Below are 24,093 nucleotides of genomic sequence, written 5' to 3'. Positions count from 1 at the left end.
AAGGGCAGAATGCAGAGTTCACTGGCAATTCTCTCATTTGTGTGTCCACCACGAGAGAAACCCTGGTTCAGGCACCAAAAGCCCTCTGGCTATGCAATTTACCCACTTTACTGCGGATTGCAAGAACCACTCAAAACTCTCTTTTCAACAAGGTACTAGGAGTGTGAGGATGAAAAACCATGGTTGCTGCCTTCAAGGAGCTGATAACCTACATGCGGAAATAAGAAATATGCATGGAAAGCTAAACAATAATACCAGCATCAATATTAAATACCCAGAGTGGTGCAGGCATTAGGGCCATCATAGTTTAAGGGAAGGAGATGTCACTTCTGGTGTGATGGTCACAGAAAGCTTCCAGAAGAAGTGGGATTTGGCCAGCTCTTGAGGAATGGGAGAGAGGTGGGACCACCACTTGAGGAGACATGTGATGAGCAAGGCAGCGAAGCACAAGGGTCTGGGCTGTTGACTGTTCTCAAGAGAGCAGATCACCAAATGAGGCTGGAGTGGAGATGTCGTCGATGAGGGGTAAGACTGGTAAGGTGTATGGCTGATGAGGGAAGGAGGCACTTGTGGGAAGCTCTCGCCAGCAGGCTGAGGAGGAAGGGCAGTGGGAGTCACTCAAGTCTTCAGAAGAGGAGAGTGACCTATGGCTCAGAAGGCCAATTAGGGGACGACAGCACGACTCTACACAGGGAATGCAACCCACCGGTCTGAAGAAGGCTTCTCCTCACCCAGTGAAGGAGCAGACAGGTTAAAAAGAAGAGTGGATCCCGAGATCCCAAAGGTCAGATTCCTGAGCCAGTAAGATGTATCTGGTCAGCCCGGCTGGACAGTGTTTTTATGGCTGCCCAGCAGCGAGCTCCCCAGGGCAAGTTTCACCTTTGCTCCACTCCAGGCTGTGCCTTCCATTCTGGCCACGATACATTTCTTCAGTCCACCAGCTCACTCTGTACTCTTCTGACACTTTATTTTTTAATTAGCTGCCCCATATGCACAGAAAGGTACCATTCCTTTCCTCAGCTCACCACAATACAGACCTTTCCCTCCTTGACCAAGGTTTGCCTGAACAAAACAGTGAACTGAGGACGGACACACACACACACACGGGAACTAAAAATGTAGTGATATAGCCGCGTGGCTTTGAACGCAAAGCAGCCTGCTAATATACCACACCTTATAATGCCACTGATGGAAAGTTCTGCTTCTACAATACCACGACACTGAAGGATGACTCTACACAGGTGTCCATCGTCAGGAATTCTCACTATCCCAACATTCACTATCTGAACTCAGGAACCAAACGGATTTGGAGAAATCTTCAGAAGAATCCTTAGCTCTCCAATTCTGCTACTGGCTGTCCGAAGCTTAGGACATAAATAGATTCAGATAAAGTGGTATCTCTTGCTCTCCAAACACAGGATTTAGGCAGTGTGGGGTTATTTGTACTTTGCAATGAAATCACGGCCCTTTGAGATTTTGTGTATTCAAATTTGGACAGAGAATTTTAAACAAATGGAAAAGACACTAACTTGAAGCTCTCCTTCCCACCATCCACCTGGGTTCTTTTTTCGGATCAAAATCAGCTGACCAGGGGCCAGGGTAAGCTGCTCCGGACCGGTAGCAGTGTAGCAGGCAATAACCTGGGCGATTTCTGAAAGACAAGATCAAACATTGTGGTGCACTGTTAGAGTCAGGAGAAGGAGATGCGAAGGAGACACAGCCACCTCCCACGCTCACAGATTAACATCATCAAAGCCCATGTATTGGGGCTGGTTCTCTAAAAGGCTCGATCACCTGCTGTTCTATGACCTACAGCGCAAATGCAGTGGTTGAGGGCTTGATCTTTTGGTTCTGCCCAGCCTGCTCTAGCAGTCCCTCATCATCTCTCGAACTTACCAACTTCCCTCCACGAACCCCTTCCTTCCCCCAATTCCCGCACCTTCTGTCCCAGCCGCTCCCACAATTACCGTGAACACCCTGAGGCCAACAGCTGGGCCTCATTGCTCTCCACCCCGCCCTCTGCCCCCACACGGTGCTCAGCGCACAGTACACTCGAGTGTGATTGGTGAAGAAGGGACCTCATGAAGCTCTTGCACCTGCCAAGTACAGTAAAAGAGAAATTCCAGTTTCTCCAGAAACCGTCGGGAGCGTGGCACTGGCTGATTCAAATTCGTGGCTTTAGACTCTCACCCCATCCAAAGACCACTTTCTCTGGGGCTCACATTTTGAGGGTGATCCCTGAATATCACGTAGGAATCACATCAGTGCAAGTTACTTCTTTTTATTTCGAGTTAAAGGAGGAACCTGGAGTTAAGATGGGGATTTTACACAAAAACAACAATTCAGCACAGAAAAGAATGTAAAGAGTTCTGTACTTTTCCTGAATGTTAAAAATCTCATGGGAAAAATTCCAGCAGTACCACAGACCAGGCTCTGAAAAGCACATTCCTACTGGCACAGGAGGTCGAGTATGAAAAGACAAAATCCCTCTCTGACTGAATGCTGGTGTGTCTGCAGCGAATGCTTTCTGAACTTCTAGAAGTGACACAGAACTAACTGTTCTATTCCTCTATGCTCTCTGCCCATCATAATCGTTCTTGACAGGGAGAAAGGAGTGAGGTAAAGGTAGATAGAAAGAAAGAAGAGAGGTAAAAGGCTCCATCCTCTGACAGTATTTCCTACCTCTCTAAGAGGCACATTAGCAACCCCCTATTCCCTGCTCTGCAGTCAGCAGCCAGCCGCCATGCTGGGAGCACTAGGCCGCCGTGATGCAGGCCTGGCCCTGCCAGATGCTTCTGAGAGCTGAGGGGAAGCAAGAAAGAGCCCAGATTACATACCCCTTGGCTCTACTGAGCGCTCTTCCTAGGAAATCTGTGCTGGGGCTAAGAATTCTCCCCAACACACCAAGGACTAGCTTTAGAGTCTAAGAGTTTTCAGTTTGGAGAAAGTCCAAATTAGTGTCCTATTTGGCCTCAGATGTTCCTACTCCTCAAAGGAGCTGGCAGGCGTAGCCAGTGATCTGCCCCGACATTCTTTTCTGTCTTTTGTGTTCCTGAGCAGCTCGCTGGTTTCAGTGCAAAGTTAAGTCCATCTGGACCCTTTGGAATGACAACTTAAAATGTAGAATACTCACAGTTAGAGATTTGACCCAGGTCGTCCAATGTCTGAGTCTGACTAAAATCCTACAACAACCTGAGAGCCCACTATTCCTGGCCAGGTAAGCCCATCAGGAGCTGAGCACCAGACACAGATACGCACAGCCCTCTCTCAGCATAGCGCTGACTCTTCCCAACCTGTAATTTCCTAAGGATATAACAGCAAAATGGCTCCGATGACCTAGATGAGGAAGTCGTGCCGTACCAACCATATCATTTCACATCTGCTGCTTCCCTCTTTCATGCTTCTATGTATAGAACATGTGATTTTGTTTAAATAAACAAAAACACTTTGAATTCAGAGGGATGACTATAATTTTGTACCTTCAACGTGTACCTGAGGAAAACCACCCAGTGGCTTCTAAATTAATAGCACCTACACGCTGATAATATTTGTCACTCCTCTAATCTCCACTATCTATGTCCTGGGACTGAATGTGCTGTCAGAAAAGGAAAAAGGGCTTCCTGAGCCTAATAACAGGATGACTAAGCAGCAGTGACCCCAAGCCTACAGCTCCATGCATCACAACATCCCACCATCTTGCCTGAGTTATTTCTTCACGACCCAAGAGGACATTCCGTCTGGTAATGTCCCCACTCCCCATGTGTGAAGCTAGAGCCATATTTTATAACCATATATAAATTACTAATGGATCTCAAGGAAAGGATCTACTCCAACCACTCTGAGGAAACATTCTTTTGTCTTTTTTTTTAGGCTTCTGGCCCTAATAAAGATTGGGAGCAACTATCAATTACATTGAAAACATTGAAAAATAAGCATCAGGGTTTGTAACTTACCAGGTTTTTTTCCTAAACTCCCTGTTTTCCCAGCAGTTCCAGAGCCCTTAAAACAGAGCAAAAGGTCTCATTTGCATACTGAAGAGTTTTGGTCATGCAACTTAAAAAACGATTAGTGATGACACAAACCCACCTGAGCCCCTGAATCCCCCTTTTCATTCTGGGAAACACCGTACCACTGTATCTCCTGACTTTAGGATGGATACCAGGAAAACACGCGACAAAGTAAGTACTTTAAAGCATGCAGCTTTTACTCTCTTTGAGAAAAATCAGCCAAGTACGTGGCGCTATAGGACCCAGAGGGCTCAGATATGACTGCGTGCAGCATAGGCGTGTCCTATCCCTGGGTAGAATCAAATGGGGGCCACGCTAGGAAGACCACTAATCTAGTCCTCAACACTAAGCTCATGCTTTATGCTCAAATGGTTAATTATTAAATATTTCACACATAAAAAGCATAGAGACTCTAACAGACATCCATGAGCCCAATACCCAGATTTAAATACATGAAAATATTAATATTTTGCTACATTTGCTTTAGAGCTTTCTTTTTTTAAAAAAAAACCTAAACAGTACAGTGGCAATTCAAACACCTGTTTCTCCATCCCCTTCACCTCTTTATCCAAAGAGGCGGCCGCTCTCCTGTGTATCCCTTCCACCCCAATCTTACACTGTTTAAACACTGCTCTATCAACGCTGCAGGCACAATCCATAGAAGCAGACCAGATTTTTTCCAACTATTAAGTGTTCCAAAAGTGCTCTGGGGTTGAATTCCTTCATGGATACTCATGGAATTTTAAACCAGCTGAGTAACCCAACAGAGACCTTGAGTCAGGACAGGGGCCAGACTGTAATCTGTCATTACAAAGGGCTTTCTTCTGAATTAATTTTCACCCCTGCATCCCTATCTTTCAGTTAATTAAGTATTCCAATTAAAACAAAACAAAAGGCATAAGAAACTAAATGAGAGTTACTGTAAGAATAAAAATATATAATTTATCTACCAGGAACACAACTTATCATAGTCCCTTTATTTTGGTCACTGAAATTTAATAACCATTTAACAGGGAAGATTGAGTTAAAATTTTTACTCTGATTGTGCTTTCTGTATTAACAAAGTTATAAAATACCAATCTCCCTGGCTATTTTTACAGGCTATGTATCAAAATATAGAAATTCTAATGAAACAAGATTCCAAATGACCAGTTACTTTCCCAGTACAGGCTTACAAGACACTCCCTATATTCCATAAAAAGAACAAAGCATTTGACAACATCCAATGATACAGTTCAAGCAGCTTCAATGTGCCCTCTTTTGAATACTACAGTCAGCTCATAAGCTAAGACGTGTACAGAAGGCCAGCTTCTGTCCTGGCACTCCTCAGGAATGCAGGAGAAAAGCTGCCCCAGGCTACGTGCCCAGCCCTTCTCCCACAGAGAAGGTAAGCAAGGCTAGCACAACCTCTCCCAGGCCCACAGGCAATCATGGTATCTGAGGCTGGGTCTGGTTTTACGTTTGGCAGGCTATTTTCCTCATACTTTAACTCTGTGTCCAAGTCAGATGAAAAAGCTGATGTTTTAGATTTTTTTCATTATTATGAAATATAATGTAGCTAAATGTTTGTCCAAAGTCCAACACGGCTAGTTCTTCTGTGGCTAATAATTTAAGACTGTGGTTAAGAAGGCACCTTACAACTCAGCTTACCTTTAAAATATGTCACAGTATATTTATTTTTTAATTTGCTGACTTCAGATGGTTTTTTATAGAAAACTATAATTAATTAAAATATTTTACAAGCAATGGCTTTTGTGTTTTAACTGATCCAAAAGGTAAAGTCACTTAAGAGTTTTCGTGCCTGGTAGTAGAAATCGAGTATTTTTCCCTACTTCCCTGAAATATCATCTGTGTGATTCTTATTGGATCCAACTGGCTGGCCTGGAGAAGAGCTTAATTCTCCCTCTCCAGGTCTGCAGAGGGACCCGCTGTCTTATGGAAGAAGTACTTTCTTCGCGGCTTCTGCCAAATTCTCCAAGGGTAGGCAGTCTTATGCAAATCCCTCCAGGGGAATTTCAGCAAGCTGCTCTCAAGACCACAGCAAGGGAAAACAGAAAAACAAAAACAACAATAATGACACTGCCTAAAAAAATAAACCCAAGCGAAATAAAACTATTCCCGGGAACTGTAGGTGGTACAACCACTGCAGCATGTCACCAGGCCCAGCCTCGCTCCCCAAGTGGGTACTGGGGCCTGTGGGCGAGCCCAGGTCCACCCTCCTACCGGCATTCAAATGAGGGAGAGCAAGCTTTGTCCACTCGCTTACATAGGACAAAGCGGCCTCTTTAGGTGTTTTACCAGCCTCTTCCCTTCGTGCCTAGGAGGTATGAGAAGAAAGAGAAAGTAACTGAATTGGCTGCCTAGGCTTAAAAAAATTAAAAAAAAAAAAAAAGAGCCAATTCTTGTTGGTTTATTTATGCATAATGGATGCGTTACATGACTACATTTACACCCTGAAATTCTTCACTAACCTGAAATTGGCCACTACAAGACGGGCTCCCATATTCTGGTAGGCCCACCCCACCATTTCATTAAACTTGCACTATCTCAAGAACACATGTTATGCAACTGAATTTTTAGAGCCCCACTTAACAACAATGGAAGCCATTTCTAATTTATAAGCATAACAGCATTTAAAATAAATTCAGACCCCAATCAACGGAGATACTAAGGTGTAGCCAAAAGTGTATCTACCAGTCTCATAGATCTTGAGTCACCCTACTGTGTAGGCAAAAATATAAATTTTAGAAACTCTCTACTGCCCAATATTCTGGGGCCAGTATCACCAAATTACTTTTGTTTACATGGGCAAAATATTTGCTGTGTATCTTTCCCACACAGCAAGTGTGTGTGAAAGTATCCCAAGTCAGTGACCATGAAGACCTAATCAAGAACATTTACTCCAAATCCTAAGTCAGTTACATGCAGGAATAGAGATAAATACTGAATGTTAGTTATCCCAGCTGATGCAGACCAGCCTCATTACAGGCAGCCTCCACTCAGCCCCGGGGAGTTCTTCTACTTATGGGAAGCCAAGGCTTACCCTATAGAACCAAATGACAAGTTCAAGCATTATAAGTCACTGTATTTGCTGTCATGTTCCAGAACTTAGCAAAACCCAACAAAGTGTTCCACCGTCAAACATCGTGACTCCCCGCAGAGAATCACTGCACAGAAAGGGAGAGGAAACAGTTAATGTGGGTTTACCTCTGAATCTTTAAGCCTCACATAGTTAGAAGGGAAGACTCCGGACTTGTCGCCCACTGTTCCCGTCCACCAGTCACCATCTTTCTTGGTAACCAAAATCACATCCCCTTGCTGAAAGGTTAAATCGCCTTGCTCAGAACTCTCGTAAGTGTACATGGCAATAAATTCTGGTGGGGAGAAATATTGAGATACGGAGAGAGCTTGATTGTTTACAGAAATCCCAGATAGCTTTGCAAAAGCAAGTTTACGAATAAGGAAGTTAGGATAAGATCCATTCAAGAGAAAGGCTAGTCACAGATAAAACACAGAGTTGCAGGACACCCGGGCTCAAAGTCCCCAGTTGTTCATAAAAATTCAGTAACTGTAGACAGAGAGACAATTCCTGTGAAGACCCAGCCACAGGAACAAAAAAACCAAATGCATGTCTATCGACACTGAGGACTGCCCAAGAGTGATCTCGATTTAACGTCATGATATCCTTTTAAATGAAATTAGTTTTTACATTTACTTTGATATTTACTGAGTACTTCCATTGTGCTGAGCACTGGGTTAGATGCATTCCCATGCAGGCACATCAAATATCTTTCGGTTTTGAGGGTACCAAGTCACAATTTTAGAAAATCTTTAGATATGGTATATCCTTCATGTAAATTAAATAAGACAGATATTTCATTTTTCAAGTGTCTAAGTGAAAACTTATGTCTTATTGTGCCATATACCCAGATGGCAGGAAGCTGTTAGAACACAAAATAAAAAATATACATTATTTAGTTCATTTTCTTTCTTTTTTTTTTTTTTGTGAGGAAGATCGGCCCTGAGCTAACTTCCAATGCCAATCTTCCTCTTTTTGCCAAGGAAGATTGGCCTTGGACTAACATCTGTGCCCATCTTCCTCTACTTTATATGCGACGCCGCCACAGCATGGCTTGACAAGTGGTGCATCAGTGTGCACCTGGGATCTGAACCCCGGGCCACTGAAGTGGAGTGCGTGCACTTAACCCCTATGCCACCGGGCAGGCCCCTACATTATTTAGTTCGAAATGGGTATCTACTTGTCATTTAAGCTCGTAAACAGGTTGAGTGGACTGATGATAAAAGCAAAGTCTACTCAATTCCAGAAAATAGTCAAGCCTTTCTGATTAAGTTGAAAAGACAAATCACAGTATCTTAGATTTTATTACTCATGTAATTTAGTCTTAAAGGATAAGAACTAATGTTCTTTACCGTCTTGAAAGTGAAGTGTGAACATTCCAGAGGAAATTTTTCTTTTTAATTATAAATAGCTGATTTTACTAAGGCTTAGAACCAAGTCACACTCTCAGATCACCAGACACAAAACTCTAGACATAGGATAAAAGATATAAAGAAAGATGAACATAAGTTTCTTGTTTCCACTTTTTCTCCATTTCATCCTAGTTTTTTGTATACTTTTTAAAAAGCAATAAAAAAATCACCAATTTCTCAAAAAGTTCATTTTTATGATGCGTGATGTATGCTTCCCGCTGAAATTTCAGACGATGGTCTTCAGATGCAGAGCCTAATGTTAATTAATAGGCAGAAATTTAGCATGAAGGAATCCTTTGGCTAATTATAAGACCCTCTGCAGGCCCTAATGAAAGCTAAAATAAATACACAAAAAACAAAACCCCCTAACACGTGTGCTAATGTGGGCAGCTCTACAACATGAGAGAACTTGCCACGAGCTTCATCTTCAGCAGCGCGGACCTGTAGGCAGAGCCAGCAGCGACTGCGGGTGAGCGCTGAGCCCCACGGCAGACACAAGGTCGCCCGCGTGTGCGAGGGAGAACAGAAGACTCTCTGTCTTTAGCCCTCCAGCGCTGGTAACGTACACCTCCGCAGTTAGCAGTGGAAAAATGATTTCCCGCACAAGGGAATCAAAGTTCGGCAGCTTTAACAAGCGCATTCTTTTTCCACTCATATATTCCTTTTTCTGATTTCTCAATATTCTGACCCTTCCCTTTTCATTTTGCTCTGTGACTTGTTCCTTAGCTCATGTTTGGCCATTTAAGATAGGAGCCTTGGCAATCAATACTTTTCCCAGTGATGCTTGCACTTAAAAGTCACTTTCTCAAAGATGGATCCAAATTTTGAAGTAACTTTCAAAATGCTTAAGAAACTTCAGAAGCATGAACTCTGGCTGAACTTAATAGTGCAGTATAAGACACCAAGGAGACCGGGAAGGCTGGGGCTGTACTTGCCCTGCTGTGACACAGGCATCTGTGAAGCTGCCTCTGGATTCAGTGAAAACCAGGACACACAAGGACGGATGCGCAGTGGCCCCTCACCACTTAGGCCCTCTTCATGAGACATCTACCCCAGGGCAGCGGCCATCCCCAAGCCGATATTTTAAGAGCTACCCAAAGTGACACTCTATTTAATCTGGTTTATGGTTTATTTTAAATTTGATTACATTCAATGTAGCATTAATAAGCAGCTCATTAATATACGTAAATAGCTTTTCTCGGAATTTCAAACTCCAGTGTCCTTCCACACCCCTCCGGAATGCTAGCAATCCTTTCCAATATTTTAATACCTAAATCACTTCAAAATGGATGCAATAAATGTCAACTAAGATTAAAATTTAACTCACTTCTGTTGCCCAACTTTAAGTACATGTGTGGTTCACCTGTGACCTATTTAATTGAGGCCTCAAGTGTCGAGGTCTCTGTACATGTTTCAAAACAAATCGACATTTATCAACGCTGCTGTTAGATGAGAAGGCTCACTGCGTTAAGGGGCTCTATCAATAATCCAGTAAATGAAGCAAAAAGGAAGTAAAAGTAGCAGACATTTACTGCCCTTTATTCTAAAAGCTTTATACATATTATCTCATAATCCTCGTAATAATTTGCTTCTTCAAGGGGTGGTTATTATGCCCACTTTACAGATGAGGAAGTTAAGGCATGACCAAAATATATGGTTACTAGGTAAGAGAGCCAGAATATAAACTCTGGCCTCCAATAAGATTTAATTGGATACAACACACTGAATTTGGAGGGATGGGGTGTCACAATCTGCTTTATACAATACTGACTGCACATGCTGTGTTTAAAAGAGCTTTTTGCCTTGTTCTAACAGTGGAGAAAAAGTCATTAAGATGATAAGAATGTACAATGAGAACTATGCTAACGATTGTTTTGGAGGTAAGAGCAAAAACTGGATGCAATAAAAGGCTGGATTTGTTTAGGGATGATGAGGTTCTACAGCTATACCTATCAACTAAAAAAGAAAATTCTAAAACTCCTCTTGAGAAAGTAACTTTGTTACTCTGAGTATGAAATACCATTAAACCTTAATTCTTGCCATCTCCATTGGAACAACTATTTCAATAATTCTATCTTTCATAAGGCAAGGTTTCTAAGGAATGCAACCATCTCCTAATGGCAAACAAACTAAATAAAACATTCTATCCTCATATAATTTATTCAAGGAACTCATGAAAAATTACTATATAATTGGGTAGATATTGGTTCAGACTTCTGGACAGAGAGCCCGTCTGACTCGGGTAGCACCCTTCAGTTAGTACTAGGATAATGGCTAAGCTGAATGTAGAAAAGCCATGAGATTTTTACCATTAGAGCCCAAATTATGTAGGTTTTGTTCATTTTTAAACCCATACCATATATTGGCATATATAATCCTTAGGATTATGTCACAAAGTAAAGACCCGGAAATAAAGCAATTGCTTGCGTAATAAACATTCAAAAGGAATTTTTTAGGCCTAAATAATCTGGTTTGGTTATTTATGTGGAACATGGAAACTGAACTTCTGCTTCGGTTGGGGTGGTACCAATGGCAGTGATGGTGCTGTGACAGTGTTACGGGACTGTGTATTAACGGTTTTAAAACAAAACACTTATCTATAAGCCAAGAACAGACACAACCACAACTCAGCTAAAGACATGCTCAGAAAACCTGACCCTTAGTGACTGATGGGCCTCTTTCAAAAATCAAAGGACTCATAATAAAATATAATTAGAAAATTCAGTTTTAATCATCAATATATCTGATGGTATTTTGAAAGTCTCCATAAAGCACTTTGATTTTGTAATGAGCTAAACTTTCACTTTACCTTAGAGTTTAATATACTGAACATAAATTAACGTAGTCTATTTTAAAACGAAATCCAATCGTGTTTCAAACATTTACTGTTTGTATTACGTAATTTCCACGACTTCCTACAGGATATATTTGACTCAGATTCTCACCTTCTCCTGAAACGGCTGGCTTGGCTGCAGGGGAAGCTACTCTCTTTAGACAGGCAGGACTGTCGGAAGAACCGGATTCCATGCTGAAAGAGGCGAAAAAAGAGCATTTTAATTTTTATCTTAAAAGATGACACTGATTTTTCTCTTTTAAAACTGTTTAATGTTTAAAACTTTGAACAATCCACAGCTGAAATAGTTGCACTTGGCTAAGTTAAAACACATGATAAGGTGCTACAGAAGCAAGATTCTAGCTCACATTCCTGTCTTTTAGCACTTTGCTGTGCTAGATACACAGCCAACGTATTGGTCTATTTCAAAGCACGACTGATGGATTCTCATCTGATATTTTTATCTTCTTAAAGCTCGTAATTTGTTTTGAACATCTATATGGTTGGAATAATTAAACAACAACCTTGTTAACGTTCCGTGCTACAATAAGACCCTAATGAGGAAGATAATTCATGCTTCCAATTATTCCCCCAAATGCTTTGGGCCTCTAAGAATTCATGTGTACCTGGCACAGTACTGAGTAGTAAGCATGAAGAGAGACAAATCTCCCACAAACTCAGAAGAATGTTCTAGGTCTCAGAGTAGAATTCCCTCTTGCATAATTCAATGAAAAGCAAGATACACAGGCTTCCACAAGTGAAAAAAAAGTGACCAATTTATCTGTAAGAAGCTCCCTTCTGTTGACACGTACTCTTTCGCAGTTAAAAGATCAAGAAGATAAAATAATCCTGCAACTCCTATCTGTGAATCTTAACAAGTGCAAGCAATAATTTAATGCCTAACATTGTTTTCATCTAATAGAAGCAGATAAACACAAAAATACCTTGTCGATTTCCTTACGGGCCCTGAAATGAGTTTCACGTAAGACTTGGGGAACCAACCCTTCTGACCTTGAACTTCTCCAAACCACCACATGTCTTGCTGTTCCAGGACGGTGATGACATCGTTTTTGTTAAAGTTTAAGTGGTTGTCTTTTTTGGCTCTCCACGGATACAGGGCTTGCGCTTGTAGCCCCTCCACCTTCTCACCCTTGTGTGGAATAACATAAAAGACCTCTGGTTACTTCGTGATTTGTTATCAACTCAGGCGACACGAACGCTGGCACCTCCTCTCCAATAAGCACACGTGGGCACACACACGGCCACAAAGACCCCGCTTCAGCACACCAGGGTGCTAGACACTGCATTGTTTCTCAGTAACTGTTTATTTCCAAAAGTGGAGGCGAAAACCTGCCAGCCTATTCACACAGCCATTGCCTGGCCATCTAGAACTCTCTATTTAAACAAGCCAGGATGTCGGATTTATTCTGTTGCACCTGGTTGTGTGTCTTTTATATTTTGGTTCTATTTTAACTCTCAGATTGCCCAGGGTATCCCCTCCCCCCCACCATTTCCAATCTGATTTGGATTTTTAGTGGAGGATTAATACAAGAGCAGAAACCTTACGAAATCTCAAAAGATAATTAACGGATATCTTAGTTTAGGGACAGGGAAACATGCCTTGCATTGGATTGGGCTTGTTTTAGCTCCTTTTTAGAGAAACAGGGGTTTGGTTAGCATAACTCCATTGTAAGCAGAAATTATTGTACACCTATATGCAAGGCACTGTGGGGCTACAAAGATAAATAAAATGCCATCTCTGCCTCCCCAAAATAATTTAGGTTAAAACACTTTATTAACCTTTATAAAGCACTATAAAAATGGACAGTATGATATTATTACCAAGGAACTCACAGGTACTGGGGAAGAAAGAGATACAAGCAACTATGTATACCACATGGCAGAATGAAATACGCTAATAAGAGGTTCCAACTATTCACTGGGGGAACAGAGAGAGATGAGGGATGAATTCTGCCTGAGGGCAACAGGGAACATTTCCCAGAGGAGGCAGCACTGGAGCTGGGCCTTGAAGGACGAGAAGGATTTTGAAAGCTAGGGCTTCGGAGGAAGGGCACTCCAGGCCGAGGGCACAGCATGGGCAAAGGCCTCAACGCGGTACACTGCAAAGGGTCCAGGAAGAGGAGCACAATCCGGGGGTGTGTGTAGCCTACTTTCATGGAGGAGTGCGGTAGGAGACGAGGCTGGAAAGGCAGGGTGAGGCATTCATTATCTTTTTAAAAACTATAATATAAAACCATTACAATATCTTAAAACATTACTAAAAAATACAGCAATGTCAACTGTCAATCACATATGTAAATGGACAGCAACAAAGGATAATGGCCAAAGACAGTTCATCCAGTACCAATTTGTACTTGCCTTTATAAGTTATTTCCGTGTTGACATTTAATTATGATTACATCTGATAAATAGAGAATTTATGACAGGTCAAATAGTTTCAGCATCCACGTCGATAACTTCTAAATCCTGGTCGTCACGGGTTCTCACCTTCTTAAACCTAAGACATCCCATTTCCTTCCATTTCACCTGTACGCTCTTTCAAACCCTCAGAACTGAGGAGGTGTCTCTGGGTTTCAAACACTGCCCAGGACCATCTATTCTTTGCCTTCCATTCTCCTTTCTCGCACTCACAGGGCCTCATACCCTCACAGCCATGGATCTCATAGCTCTTCTGTATTGTCTAATCCTCTCGGCCATCTCCATTTATTTCTCTACCACGAATAGACCCCTGGGTCAGCCATTTCAGCTGTGCTCTCATTGGTATTTCAGAATCTCTCACCCTGAGCAATCTTCCCTGTGCCTGTCTTGTCAATCTTCCACAGGGATACACCCGAATAACTCAGCCTGGGGTCGGACAGAACAGGGACTCTGCATTTGAGTCCCAAGCCTGTCACTACTAATTTTGTGACCTTGGGCAATTGTTTAATCTCTCTAGGCCTCAGTTTCCACATCTATAAAACAGAGATACTTTCTTCAAAAGGTTGTCAAGGAAGTTTCATAAGATCTATCCATAGTGTTGCTATGACAGTAATAATCATGATAGTAGCTGTAGCTTTTATTACTACTATCATTTCCATTTCCAAACTGTGAAGTATTGCTGCAGAAAGCTAAGACAACGTGCCATGACCACTTACAGATTCAGGTTAAATTAAGCCAAGCAACCCTGCATTCTCCTTTGCTGAATTCCTATGTTGCATACTCCACAGGCCCTCAGGGTCCCCTCCTGAGAATGTGGGCCTGGAGCACAACCTGAACTTCTTTCCCTCCTTTATCTTTTCCCAACCTCTTCACCCTTCCTCTCCCAGAAGACAAAGAATCCCGCTTTCTTCTCTGTGATTTTAATGCTGCTTCCACCTTACACCAATTATATTCTCTGGTACTTGACTTCTCAGTCCCTTTCTCCAACATGAGGCAACATGGTTGGGTCATGCCTTTCCCAATGCCCCGCTCCACTCTGCTCCTTCTCTTTTCTTTCACGAATCTTTCCACTTACTCACCAATCCTTTCCTCTTTTCCCCTTTGCAATCTGGTTTATTCTACTCGTTCCCAGGTCACAGATACATTCTACTTGCCATACCGAATGGTCTCTTCTTTGCCCTGACCACTGCCTTTAATAATATGAGCACCCCCCAACTTTCTGGAAGCTGTCCCCTTCTCTACCACTGAGTCAGCACCACTGAGCATGAGACACGTGCTAACCGCTGAGCTGGGACAGAGGCAAAGGAAAGATCCACCCCTGTTGGCAGCTGCTCTTCTTCCCGGTGACAGAACGCACACGGTCTGGGTATTTCCATTTTCTCCCTACATTCTCTCTCCTTCGAAGATTTCACACGTTTCCTTAGATCTGATCTATGTTCCAATTGCCTGCCAGACAGGACTACCTGGGTGTCTCACTTTCACCTTAAACATAACACATCTAAAAACTAACCCTTCCCTCGAACTAAAAATCAATTTCTTCTTCAATTCCTTGTTTCTCTTTAAGGTCAAATCTCTTCCTCATTCCTAGACCTCTTTCCTACTCTATTTGCTCCCTCAGGCATTATGACTCCACCCTCTGTAACTGGTGTCGCTGCCCCAATGTCCCCACTTGAATCTTCCTGCACACCACCTCCACATGAATCCGCCTAGAGCCCACGTTCAAGCTGGTTGTACCAGATCAGAAACTGCCCCTGACCCCCAAGTGCCTGCTAGATAGGCATTTGCTCTTGTTTGGTTTGATTATTTATAGAAAGTTTATTTCTTTATCTTTACTGTATTAAATAAAAATAGAAATACTGAGAATAACCATCTTTATCCTTTCAGAAATTATTCTTTCTTAGTAGGGTATTTAAGACATTTCCATTAACCTACAATCTTTTGCAATAACTGCTCAATGGTCTAGCCAAATGGACTGACCCATGATTTTCCCCACACACTCTGATTTCCTACCTTAAAGCCTGTCCTCACAGTATTTCTGTCTCATATGTCAGCCCTCTGTATTTCCTAATAAGACCTTATCCATTGTTCAAGATGCAGTTCAAATGCCACTTCTTCAGTGAAGCTTCTCTGATTACCCATCTCTGAACTCTCACTATTCACAATATACTCCTGGTTCCTGGGAAAACGTGAACTGGATCCCGCACTGCCAGGTGACGCCATACATATAATGAGGCTGTCTTCTACATGACACCATCAACAGGCATCTGCTGAATCTGTCAGTACTCTAGGGCATGCTAGGTTTTCACACTCCCATTGACTGCTTTTACCTGGCCTAAAACAGGAGACGGGGAGGAGCCGGTGGCCGTGGCTGGAGTAAACGCCGACCTCTGCCTTAACTGGCCAGCGCTCGGAACGGTGAGAGAGGGCTGGGCTGCCCACGCGTCCCAGTTATCAGTTTCTTGTTTCTCATTTGTGCTGGTGGGCCACCTGGAAGGAAAAGCATGCCACCATGAAAAGCAAGTAGTTTCTAATGTGCCAGCGTTTCACCCGTAGTAAACACAAACCTAGTACATTTGTGGGGCTTTCTAGGTTCAAGAACGAGGAGGGAGGGGGCCAGCCCGGTGGCGCAAGCGGTTAAGTGCGCGCGCTCCGCTGCGGCGACCCAGGGTTCGTCGGCCCCGAGGGACCCCAGGCGCGCACTGACGCACTGCTTGGCAAGCCATGCTGAGGCGGCGCCCCATATAAAGTGGAGGAAGATGGGCACGGATGTTAGCCCAGGGCCAGTCTTCCTCGGAAAGAAAAGAGCAGGATTGGCAGATGTTAGCATAGGGCTGATCTCCTCACAAAAAAAAAAAAAAAGAAAAAAAAGAAAAAACAAGGAGGGAGGAAAGAGCATTGGACTTGGGTTTGAGTCTGAGCATCGCACACTAGTGACAAATCTCACCCAAATTATAGGAGTTTCTCTGAATCTTCATTTCCGCATTGATAAAATGGGAACAATATTCTGCCATTTTTGGTGAGTTGTGAAATACTGGATAGGGAAATACTTTGTAACTCTAAAGCACCAGAGAAACATCCTCATATGAGCATTATCATCATTTGTAATAACAATAGCCAAATCAGCAAAAAAGAAGTTATATATCACGTACGAAAACATGCCAGCTTAGTAGCTGGTGCTTTTTAACACCATTTCTCTGTCCCACCATCGCACAGCCAGCACCCGGCCGCATGCCTAGACACCACGGTAACTACAAGTGGTACCTTTAGAGCAACCAGTTGTCCTGAATCTCTGGGACAGTTTTAATTTTGTGATTTTAGAATTTTAAGTCAACACATCTGTGTGAGTGCAGATCTAAATGCAATTTACTTTTTACATCTTTCTAAGACATAAACAAATTTGAAAATCTAAATAATTCCTTTGTTTAACTACACACCCTGATCTGGGGCTTGGAAAATAAGATGCCTGCAATTATAGCTGGAGAGCTGCACACCACACATTTAATGAGGAAGAGAGTCACAGGCATTGGATCCATAGCAAAACAAAATCCTGGAAAACATGGTATTTGTCTTCTATTTTAGCCTAATCTTTAGTTTAAAAAGTCGGAGCTCTTCAATCAAGATCAAGAGAGGAAAGGAGTTTCAACTTGGAATGTGCTAATGGAAGGCTACTTTTTAGCAGAGATTAGAAAGAGAGGAACTTCTTTAGCACTTTCAACCGTTTATATGAAAATCTAAGTATGAAAACCTTGCTATTCCTTACACCCTTCCCTCTACTCCTCCCGTCCTTGGTCATTAGGCTCCTTCCTTTCCTCAACTTGACCCATCTGATCTTTCTCCAGCATTAAGTCTTGACCCTCTGCCTTCGATTTGTTTCTTCTGAAAGATGATCAGACTTGAAAAAATATTTAAAACACTTCTGACTCAAATCACTTTTGCTTGAATAAAATATTTTTAGACAACTGCACAGCTGGATCATGGTCCTATAACTAGAAGTATGGACATTTCAAACCTCTGCTTACACACTGTAATGCCATTTCCTGATGACCAAGGGCAAGCACTAACTGTGGCCAACAGCACACATCTCTTCACTCCCCTGTACATTTGTTCACGACTGATGAAAGGGGAAAGCTTTAAAGGAAACAGCTTTCTATCTGATTCAAAACCACATGACTGAATTCAGTTTCTGATTCTGTCCAGCGAAAAAAAGTGCTGTTTACATGTGGGAAATGACTCTGAAATATTTGCTGACTGACATGGATGTCAAACTGATTATTAGGAAACTGTATTTCTCCATCTCTTCCATAAGAATGCAAGATGCAGACAAATTATTGAATGAAACAAGATAATAGGCTTTATTTTGTGCCAGGGCAAATCATTGTTGAGCAATGATATAATTAAATCCAGTTCAGAGAACGTAATCCACAATTTGCCAGTAGACCAGTCAGAGAAAGTGGTAATGAAAAGAGCCAGCTCCTTTACGCAGAGATACAACCCAAGACCATAAAAATACTTAAGTTGGGACTTAGTCATCAGAAATAGCATGCCTACACATACGTGGAGCTGAAGTCGGCCCAGTTGTTGGGGGTCGTGGAGGGCTCTGAAGAGGTTGCTGCCAGAGGAGCGGGGGTCTCACGCATAGCCAGTTTGGGTGCAGGGGTGGAGGTGGGCTCGGTCACTGGTTTGACTGGAGCGGGAACCTCAATTTCTGGGATTTTCTCTGCATAGTTCGCAGGGAACCATCCTGTCTTTCCTTTTAATTCTCCTCCAAGCCATCCCGGTTCTCCAGTCTGGCTTTCATCCACCTGCAGGAAAGTCACAAAGTTTAATTTAAGTGGAACTAAATCAACCCACAAAGACACTAAACACTCTAGCAGAACAAAGCCCCAAGCCTCTGACCCTGTCACGCTGACACACTGCATGGATGTTTCTTCTTATTCTTAAGTCTCTCTGGAAAGATTGTCTCTAAACATTAACTCTGAAAAAACAGTAAGTGCCATAATTCAAGTTCTTACTCTTTGTGCTTTTTAAAGCTTTTTTTTTTTTAGATTTCTTCTCTTTTTCTAATAATGGCATACAAGATTAAGTGCCTAAAGTCCTAAGGCCCATAGTTTAAATGTTTAGAGCTATTTTGAACTGGAAAGTGATCTGACAGACTTCATCACTCAGGAAGTCATGTAATTATTAAAAATAATTTGACTTGGGTTTATTATTTAAAGTTGAAAGCAAAGGGTGCAATCAATATAAATTCAGCATTCTAAAAATCTCTAATAACTAGGCAGTACTTATTCAGCATAGGGACAAGAAAGATAAAAAACACAGCTTTAGATGGTTTCTACAGGAAGCAAAGCTGACTGCTGTACTTAGCCATTTAAAAGTTTTTCAGAAACATGATAAGAAAATAAAGGAAGTGATTATTTACAGCAACAATCAATTTTATTAAGGTCCTATAGTTTTCTTTTGTATAAATTTAACTTTAATATTCAACAAGTACACATGAGAGAATAGAATTCTGCTGCTTAAAAATTTCAAAGAGGCTATTTATTATTCCAGGGGCTTTTAATGTTTGCATTTTATTTTAACTGTGGCTCAAAAGGATCATTCAAAATCACCAGAATGATTCTACTTGTCTTTACGAGTTACCCCCATTGTTTTATGAGCAACAGGAGAAGGCTTTTGGGGGATAAATGACTTTCACTATTAGAAAATTATTTTCATTACTCTAAGTCAAATAAAGGGTCTATTAGAGACCTTATCTTATTTTTATCCCTTAATATACTGCCTAAGGAGGTAAAACACGGAACACTTCATTGGACATTAACGTTGCTCTTTAGAAATCACAGAAATGAGTAGGTACGGTCTTAACAATAATTTTGGAAAAACTGGCAAAAATACCAGTTTTCTATCCCATTCAAATATTCAATAAAAAACAAAGCAAAAAACTACAGAATCAAACATTTATCTGTATTCAGTGTAGGGTAATAGGGTATAATGTTTATTAGCTTATTTGAATTAAAAAAGAATGCATGGGGTAGGGGTGGAGAAAGTAGAATACAGGGCTTACTACTTGATTCTACATGTTATTTACGAAATATTCAGTAGGTAGGGTGCACCTGCTTTGCTGTTCCACCTTAGGGTACCCTTATTGTCATGAATAAAAGCAATTTTTAAAGCCGAGAATTTTCCAAAAAGGAGTTCCCCAAGATAAAGCACAACACTGCTTCAAAGGGCCTCCTCTGTGCTCTACGGCTCTGCTCTTCTCGCCAACACACATCAGATGTGAACACACTACCACTGTCATTCAGCTCCCCCACACTCTTTTGTTCTTACTTTCCCTTTTCTGGGCAGTCTCAACGGTTTTTCTAGATGAGGATTTAAGATGACATTTTTCCATTTGGATCTTATTTTATGCTAAACTCAAATAGCCTGATGCCTTTCCTTCCTCATTTATATATATATATTTTTTAAGTTTCAGTTTCTTTGTATTCTTTTTTATTTATTTATTTTTATTATGTTTTTTTTTGTGAGGAAGATCAGCCCTGAGCTAACCTCCATGCTAATCCTCCTCTTTTTGCTGAGGAAGACCAGCTCAGAGCTAACATCTATGGCCAATCCTCCTCCTTTTTTTTGCCCCAAAGCCCCAGTAGATAGTTGTATGTCATAGTTCCACATCCTTCTAGTTGCTGTATGTGGGACGCGGCCTCAGCGTGGCCGGAGAAGCGGTGCGTCGGTGCGCGCCCGGGATCTGAACCCGGGCCGCCAGTAGTGGAGTGCCTGCACTTAACCACTAAGCCACGGGGCTGGCCCCCTCATTTATATTTATTGGTGATATTATGACACATTTTAACCTTGCAGCTGCTTTGCACTGGAAACATAGCTGTTTCAAGGCCAGGTGGTGCCAGGGCCTCCTCAACATCTCTTGAGGTTCAACAGCGGAGCCCCCGCCCCCTCCACTCATCCTGGGACCAAAGGAGATGTTAGGCAGGAGTGAGTTAGGAGCTTGAGCCCAACACACAATAACTCAGCCTCAAGATGGCCAAGTGTAATGATCAAGAGTAGGGCTCTGCAATTAGATGGCCTCAATTTCAATACTACTTCTACAATTGATGAACTGGTTGACTTTGGGCAAGTTTAATCTCTTAGTACCTCGGTTTCTTCATCTGCAAAATGGGGATAACAGTGTCTTATTATGGTTGTTGGGAGGAACCATGAATATTTAATAACATTGCCTGCCATATAATAAGTGTTTAATGATAGAATTTTTTTAGCCATCTCTCCTGTTGTTCAGCTCTGACTCTGCTGCAGGTCTCTTTTGGGCTTCTGTCCCGTTCTAAAAGCCTGGTCTCTACTGTACCCTCACTTTAGGTAACAAGCTGTGGTTCTCTGCATGGGGAGTTCCCTGCTCTAGAAACCTGTCTGGGACCCCAGGCCTCTGGGTTTGACTTCTTGCCCGCAGTAATCCTTTAGGGACTGGAGCTCAATCTCTGATCACGGCTTGTCTGGAACTCCTTCTGGTCTGTCCAAGTTGGACCTCCTGGAATGTTAGCTGCTTTACTTAATTATGTCCTATGATCTACTGTGATTCCTTCAAGACACAGGGTCTTATCTGGTTAACAAGACTTTAGTTGACATCTGGAATTGGACCTGAAGCCCTGAGGAAAAGTCCCAACCTGTGAGCAGGTCTAGCTCCCACTCTGTTTAACCGATCACACCCAGCCCTGTCCCCTGATACGACACAAAGGAAGCTGCACTAGTGAAAGGAGCTTTGTGTGCATAGGAAGGGGGAGGGGGACCCGTCAGCCTCTTATCTCTGCAGACAAGAGTTTCTCCCACCCGTCAGAGCAATAGTGAAATCAGTATTTCACCTTTAACCAAGGAAATTCACTGGTCAACTTTGGCCAAGCAATAGTCTCAACTAGTCTGATTTATTCTTATAGGAATCCATTAATTTTAATGAATACTTAAATTTTAATTTTAAGGTTCAGAGGATATAATAAAAATTCACTCAACGTAAATTAAATCAACCATTTAGAAAAAGCACAAAGGTTCTTATGTGAAAATGAGAAATATTTCTTCCTGGATAGGGAAACTACCCAAAGTGCCAATCCAACTGTGGAAAAACATAAGATTAGGACAGAGTAAGAAAAGTGAGGCATGCAAACTTCTTTGTAATGTGGACTTTTACAGACATAGTAAACTCATTTATTGGTGACTATAAGTCAGGGGGATTTTAGTATTAACAACATTGGTGTTAATACAATTTCATTTAACCAACTCCACCGCAACACCTCAAAGCATCCAGGGTCATTCTAGTGACACATTATCAAAGTGGGAAGTACAAACCCAAGATCTTGATTACATGTCTGGGGATGTTACAGATCTAATCCACAAAACGTTAGTAATCGTACACTGCATAACACAGGGCACGTATGCAACAGTCATGCACACAGCAGCTATCAGGTTCAAGTACACGTGGCTGAAGCCCAATAATAATTTCTCAATGTTTATATGATTCATGGCTGCCATTGTCATTAGGGAGCATTAATATTTCTGAAACCTCTGACCTTGTCACAAAGAAGGAAAATAGAAATTCCCTCTACTCTAGCAAGCATGACAAAGAACATGGACAGCAAAGAGGTTTAAACTGTGTACTGACTCAGACCAGCTGGTATGGCTGCCCTGGATGTGCTAAGGAATCTGGGGGGCAGCATGTTTCACGCATTTGCCAGTGTGGAAATACAAGGTTTCCCCCCAAACTCCTGGATGAAGATATAAAAGTGGTTTTCTAAAGCACTAATTTAGAGACAGGCAAATTTTTCCTCTGTCACAACTACTCAACTCTGCCACTATAGCACAAAATCAGCTGTAGACAACATGTAACTGAAGAAGCCTAGCTGTGTTCCAATAAAATTTAACTACAAAACAGGCAGTGGGCCAGATCTGGCCCACCCCTGGAATCAAATGTGTGTACTGGTCCCTCAAAACAGTAACGATCCTATGACCAATTGTTACTAGACAAGCCGAGCTTCAATGTTAAGGTTGGAGATCTAAGGAAGGCAGAAAAGACAAAGTACTGACTATATTAAAAAAAAATTCCATCAAAAGAAGAAAAGGAAAAAAATGAGTTTAAATTGTTACAAGAGTAACACTAAATTAGAAGATAAACAATTTCCAGAATGAATTGACTGCTTGACAGCTGACAAGCACTAAAGAAGTCTGTTTTTTTGGATATTTCTAACAAGAGGATATTCGGAAATGATTTAGGATTAGTCCTGACAGGAAAAAGAGATTAGGATAGATCGTGGTTCCTGAAACTAACTCTCCAACAGAACCACCTGGAGAGGGTTTTCAATCTTATACGTGGATTAAGAGTTAGTTCCCAGAGTCTCTGGAATGGTTATTTGTTATGCTCCCTGAGCAGTTCTGATGGATTGATTCATTCATTCCTTCATTCCTTCATTCATTCCTGGACCATCTAGGACCTGCTGGGTTAGATGACCAGCCTGCACTATCAAGATAAACTTCAACCAAACAGCAGTGAGCAGAGGTCTTCTAATTCCTCATGCTGTTCAAACACATTACAGATGTCAAATTTGACATATTCACCCTCCAAATATTGGGACCTCCAGATGGGAAGACGGGCCATATATTTTCAAAGTACGTAAGCCTTAGCTGTCAAGGTCAAACTCAAAGAAGAAGCCTCCATTCAAAGTCTTCCCTGAGTACATCAGTTCACTCTGATTCCTTTCCTCTTTTAAATTGCTAGCCAACTTAGTGAGCATTCATTGAGAACTTCATCATACACTGGCTTTTTCACGTGTTTCTCCCAATTTTTCGAAAAAGATTTTCAACATATGAATGACAGACATCATTTTATATTTCTTTGTATTATCAACAACAGGACTATATATAAGATAGAACATTAAATTTTTGTTAACCATGAAAAGATATATTTTTGGAGAAAACTGGGCTGATATCAAGTTTTTTCAAAAGCAAAATATTTTTAAAGCCCCCTCCAAAACTGCCTACATTAAAAAAAGGAAACATTGTCAGACTTCTAAAAATCTAATAGGTATAGCTACTTTTCAAAGAAGTTTGAGCAATCTGAGAATCTAATGATTACTGTGCCCACAAAAGTAAGTGAACTCTTCTTGATTTTTTTTTTTTTTTGTGAGGAAGATCAGCCCTGAGCTAACATCCGTTGCCAATCCTCCTCTTTTTGCTGAGGAAGATTGGCCCTGGGCTAACATCCGTGCCCATCTTCCTCTACATTACATGGGACGCCGCCACAACATGGCTTGAGAAGTGGTGCAGCAGTCCATGCCA

General features: G+C 41.8%; 1 protein-coding gene across 3 annotated transcripts in view; it reads right to left on the bottom strand.

Moving 5' to 3' along the window:
• ITSN1 (intersectin 1) overlaps nucleotides 1-24,093 on the bottom strand; it is a 207,857-nt gene that overhangs the window by 46,875 nt on the left and 136,889 nt on the right. For 2 of the 3 annotated variants that reach the window (XM_058523049.1, XM_058523047.1), the window contains exons 20-26: nucleotides 18,325-18,572; nucleotides 16,098-16,257; nucleotides 12,276-12,481; nucleotides 11,444-11,526; nucleotides 7,215-7,381; nucleotides 3,954-3,999; nucleotides 1,530-1,651 (exon numbers count right to left, since the gene is read on the bottom strand). In XM_058523049.1, the coding sequence (XP_058379032.1) occupies nucleotides 1,530-1,651; nucleotides 3,954-3,999; nucleotides 7,215-7,381; nucleotides 11,444-11,526; nucleotides 12,276-12,481; nucleotides 16,098-16,257; nucleotides 18,325-18,572 (1,032 nt within the window). The remainder of the gene's footprint in view (nucleotides 1-1,529; nucleotides 1,652-3,953; nucleotides 4,000-7,214; nucleotides 7,382-11,443; nucleotides 11,527-12,275; nucleotides 12,482-16,097; nucleotides 16,258-18,324; nucleotides 18,573-24,093) is intronic. The other variant, XM_058523048.1, reaches the window with a different exon arrangement.

The sequence above is a fragment of the Diceros bicornis genome, chromosome 27 (genome assembly GCF_020826845.1).
Source record: "Diceros bicornis minor isolate mBicDic1 chromosome 27, mDicBic1.mat.cur, whole genome shotgun sequence".
NCBI classification, from domain to species: domain Eukaryota; kingdom Metazoa; phylum Chordata; class Mammalia; order Perissodactyla; family Rhinocerotidae; genus Diceros; species Diceros bicornis.
Note: the sequence above shows the minus strand (reverse complement) of the source record. Positions and strands in the feature narration are given on the sequence as shown.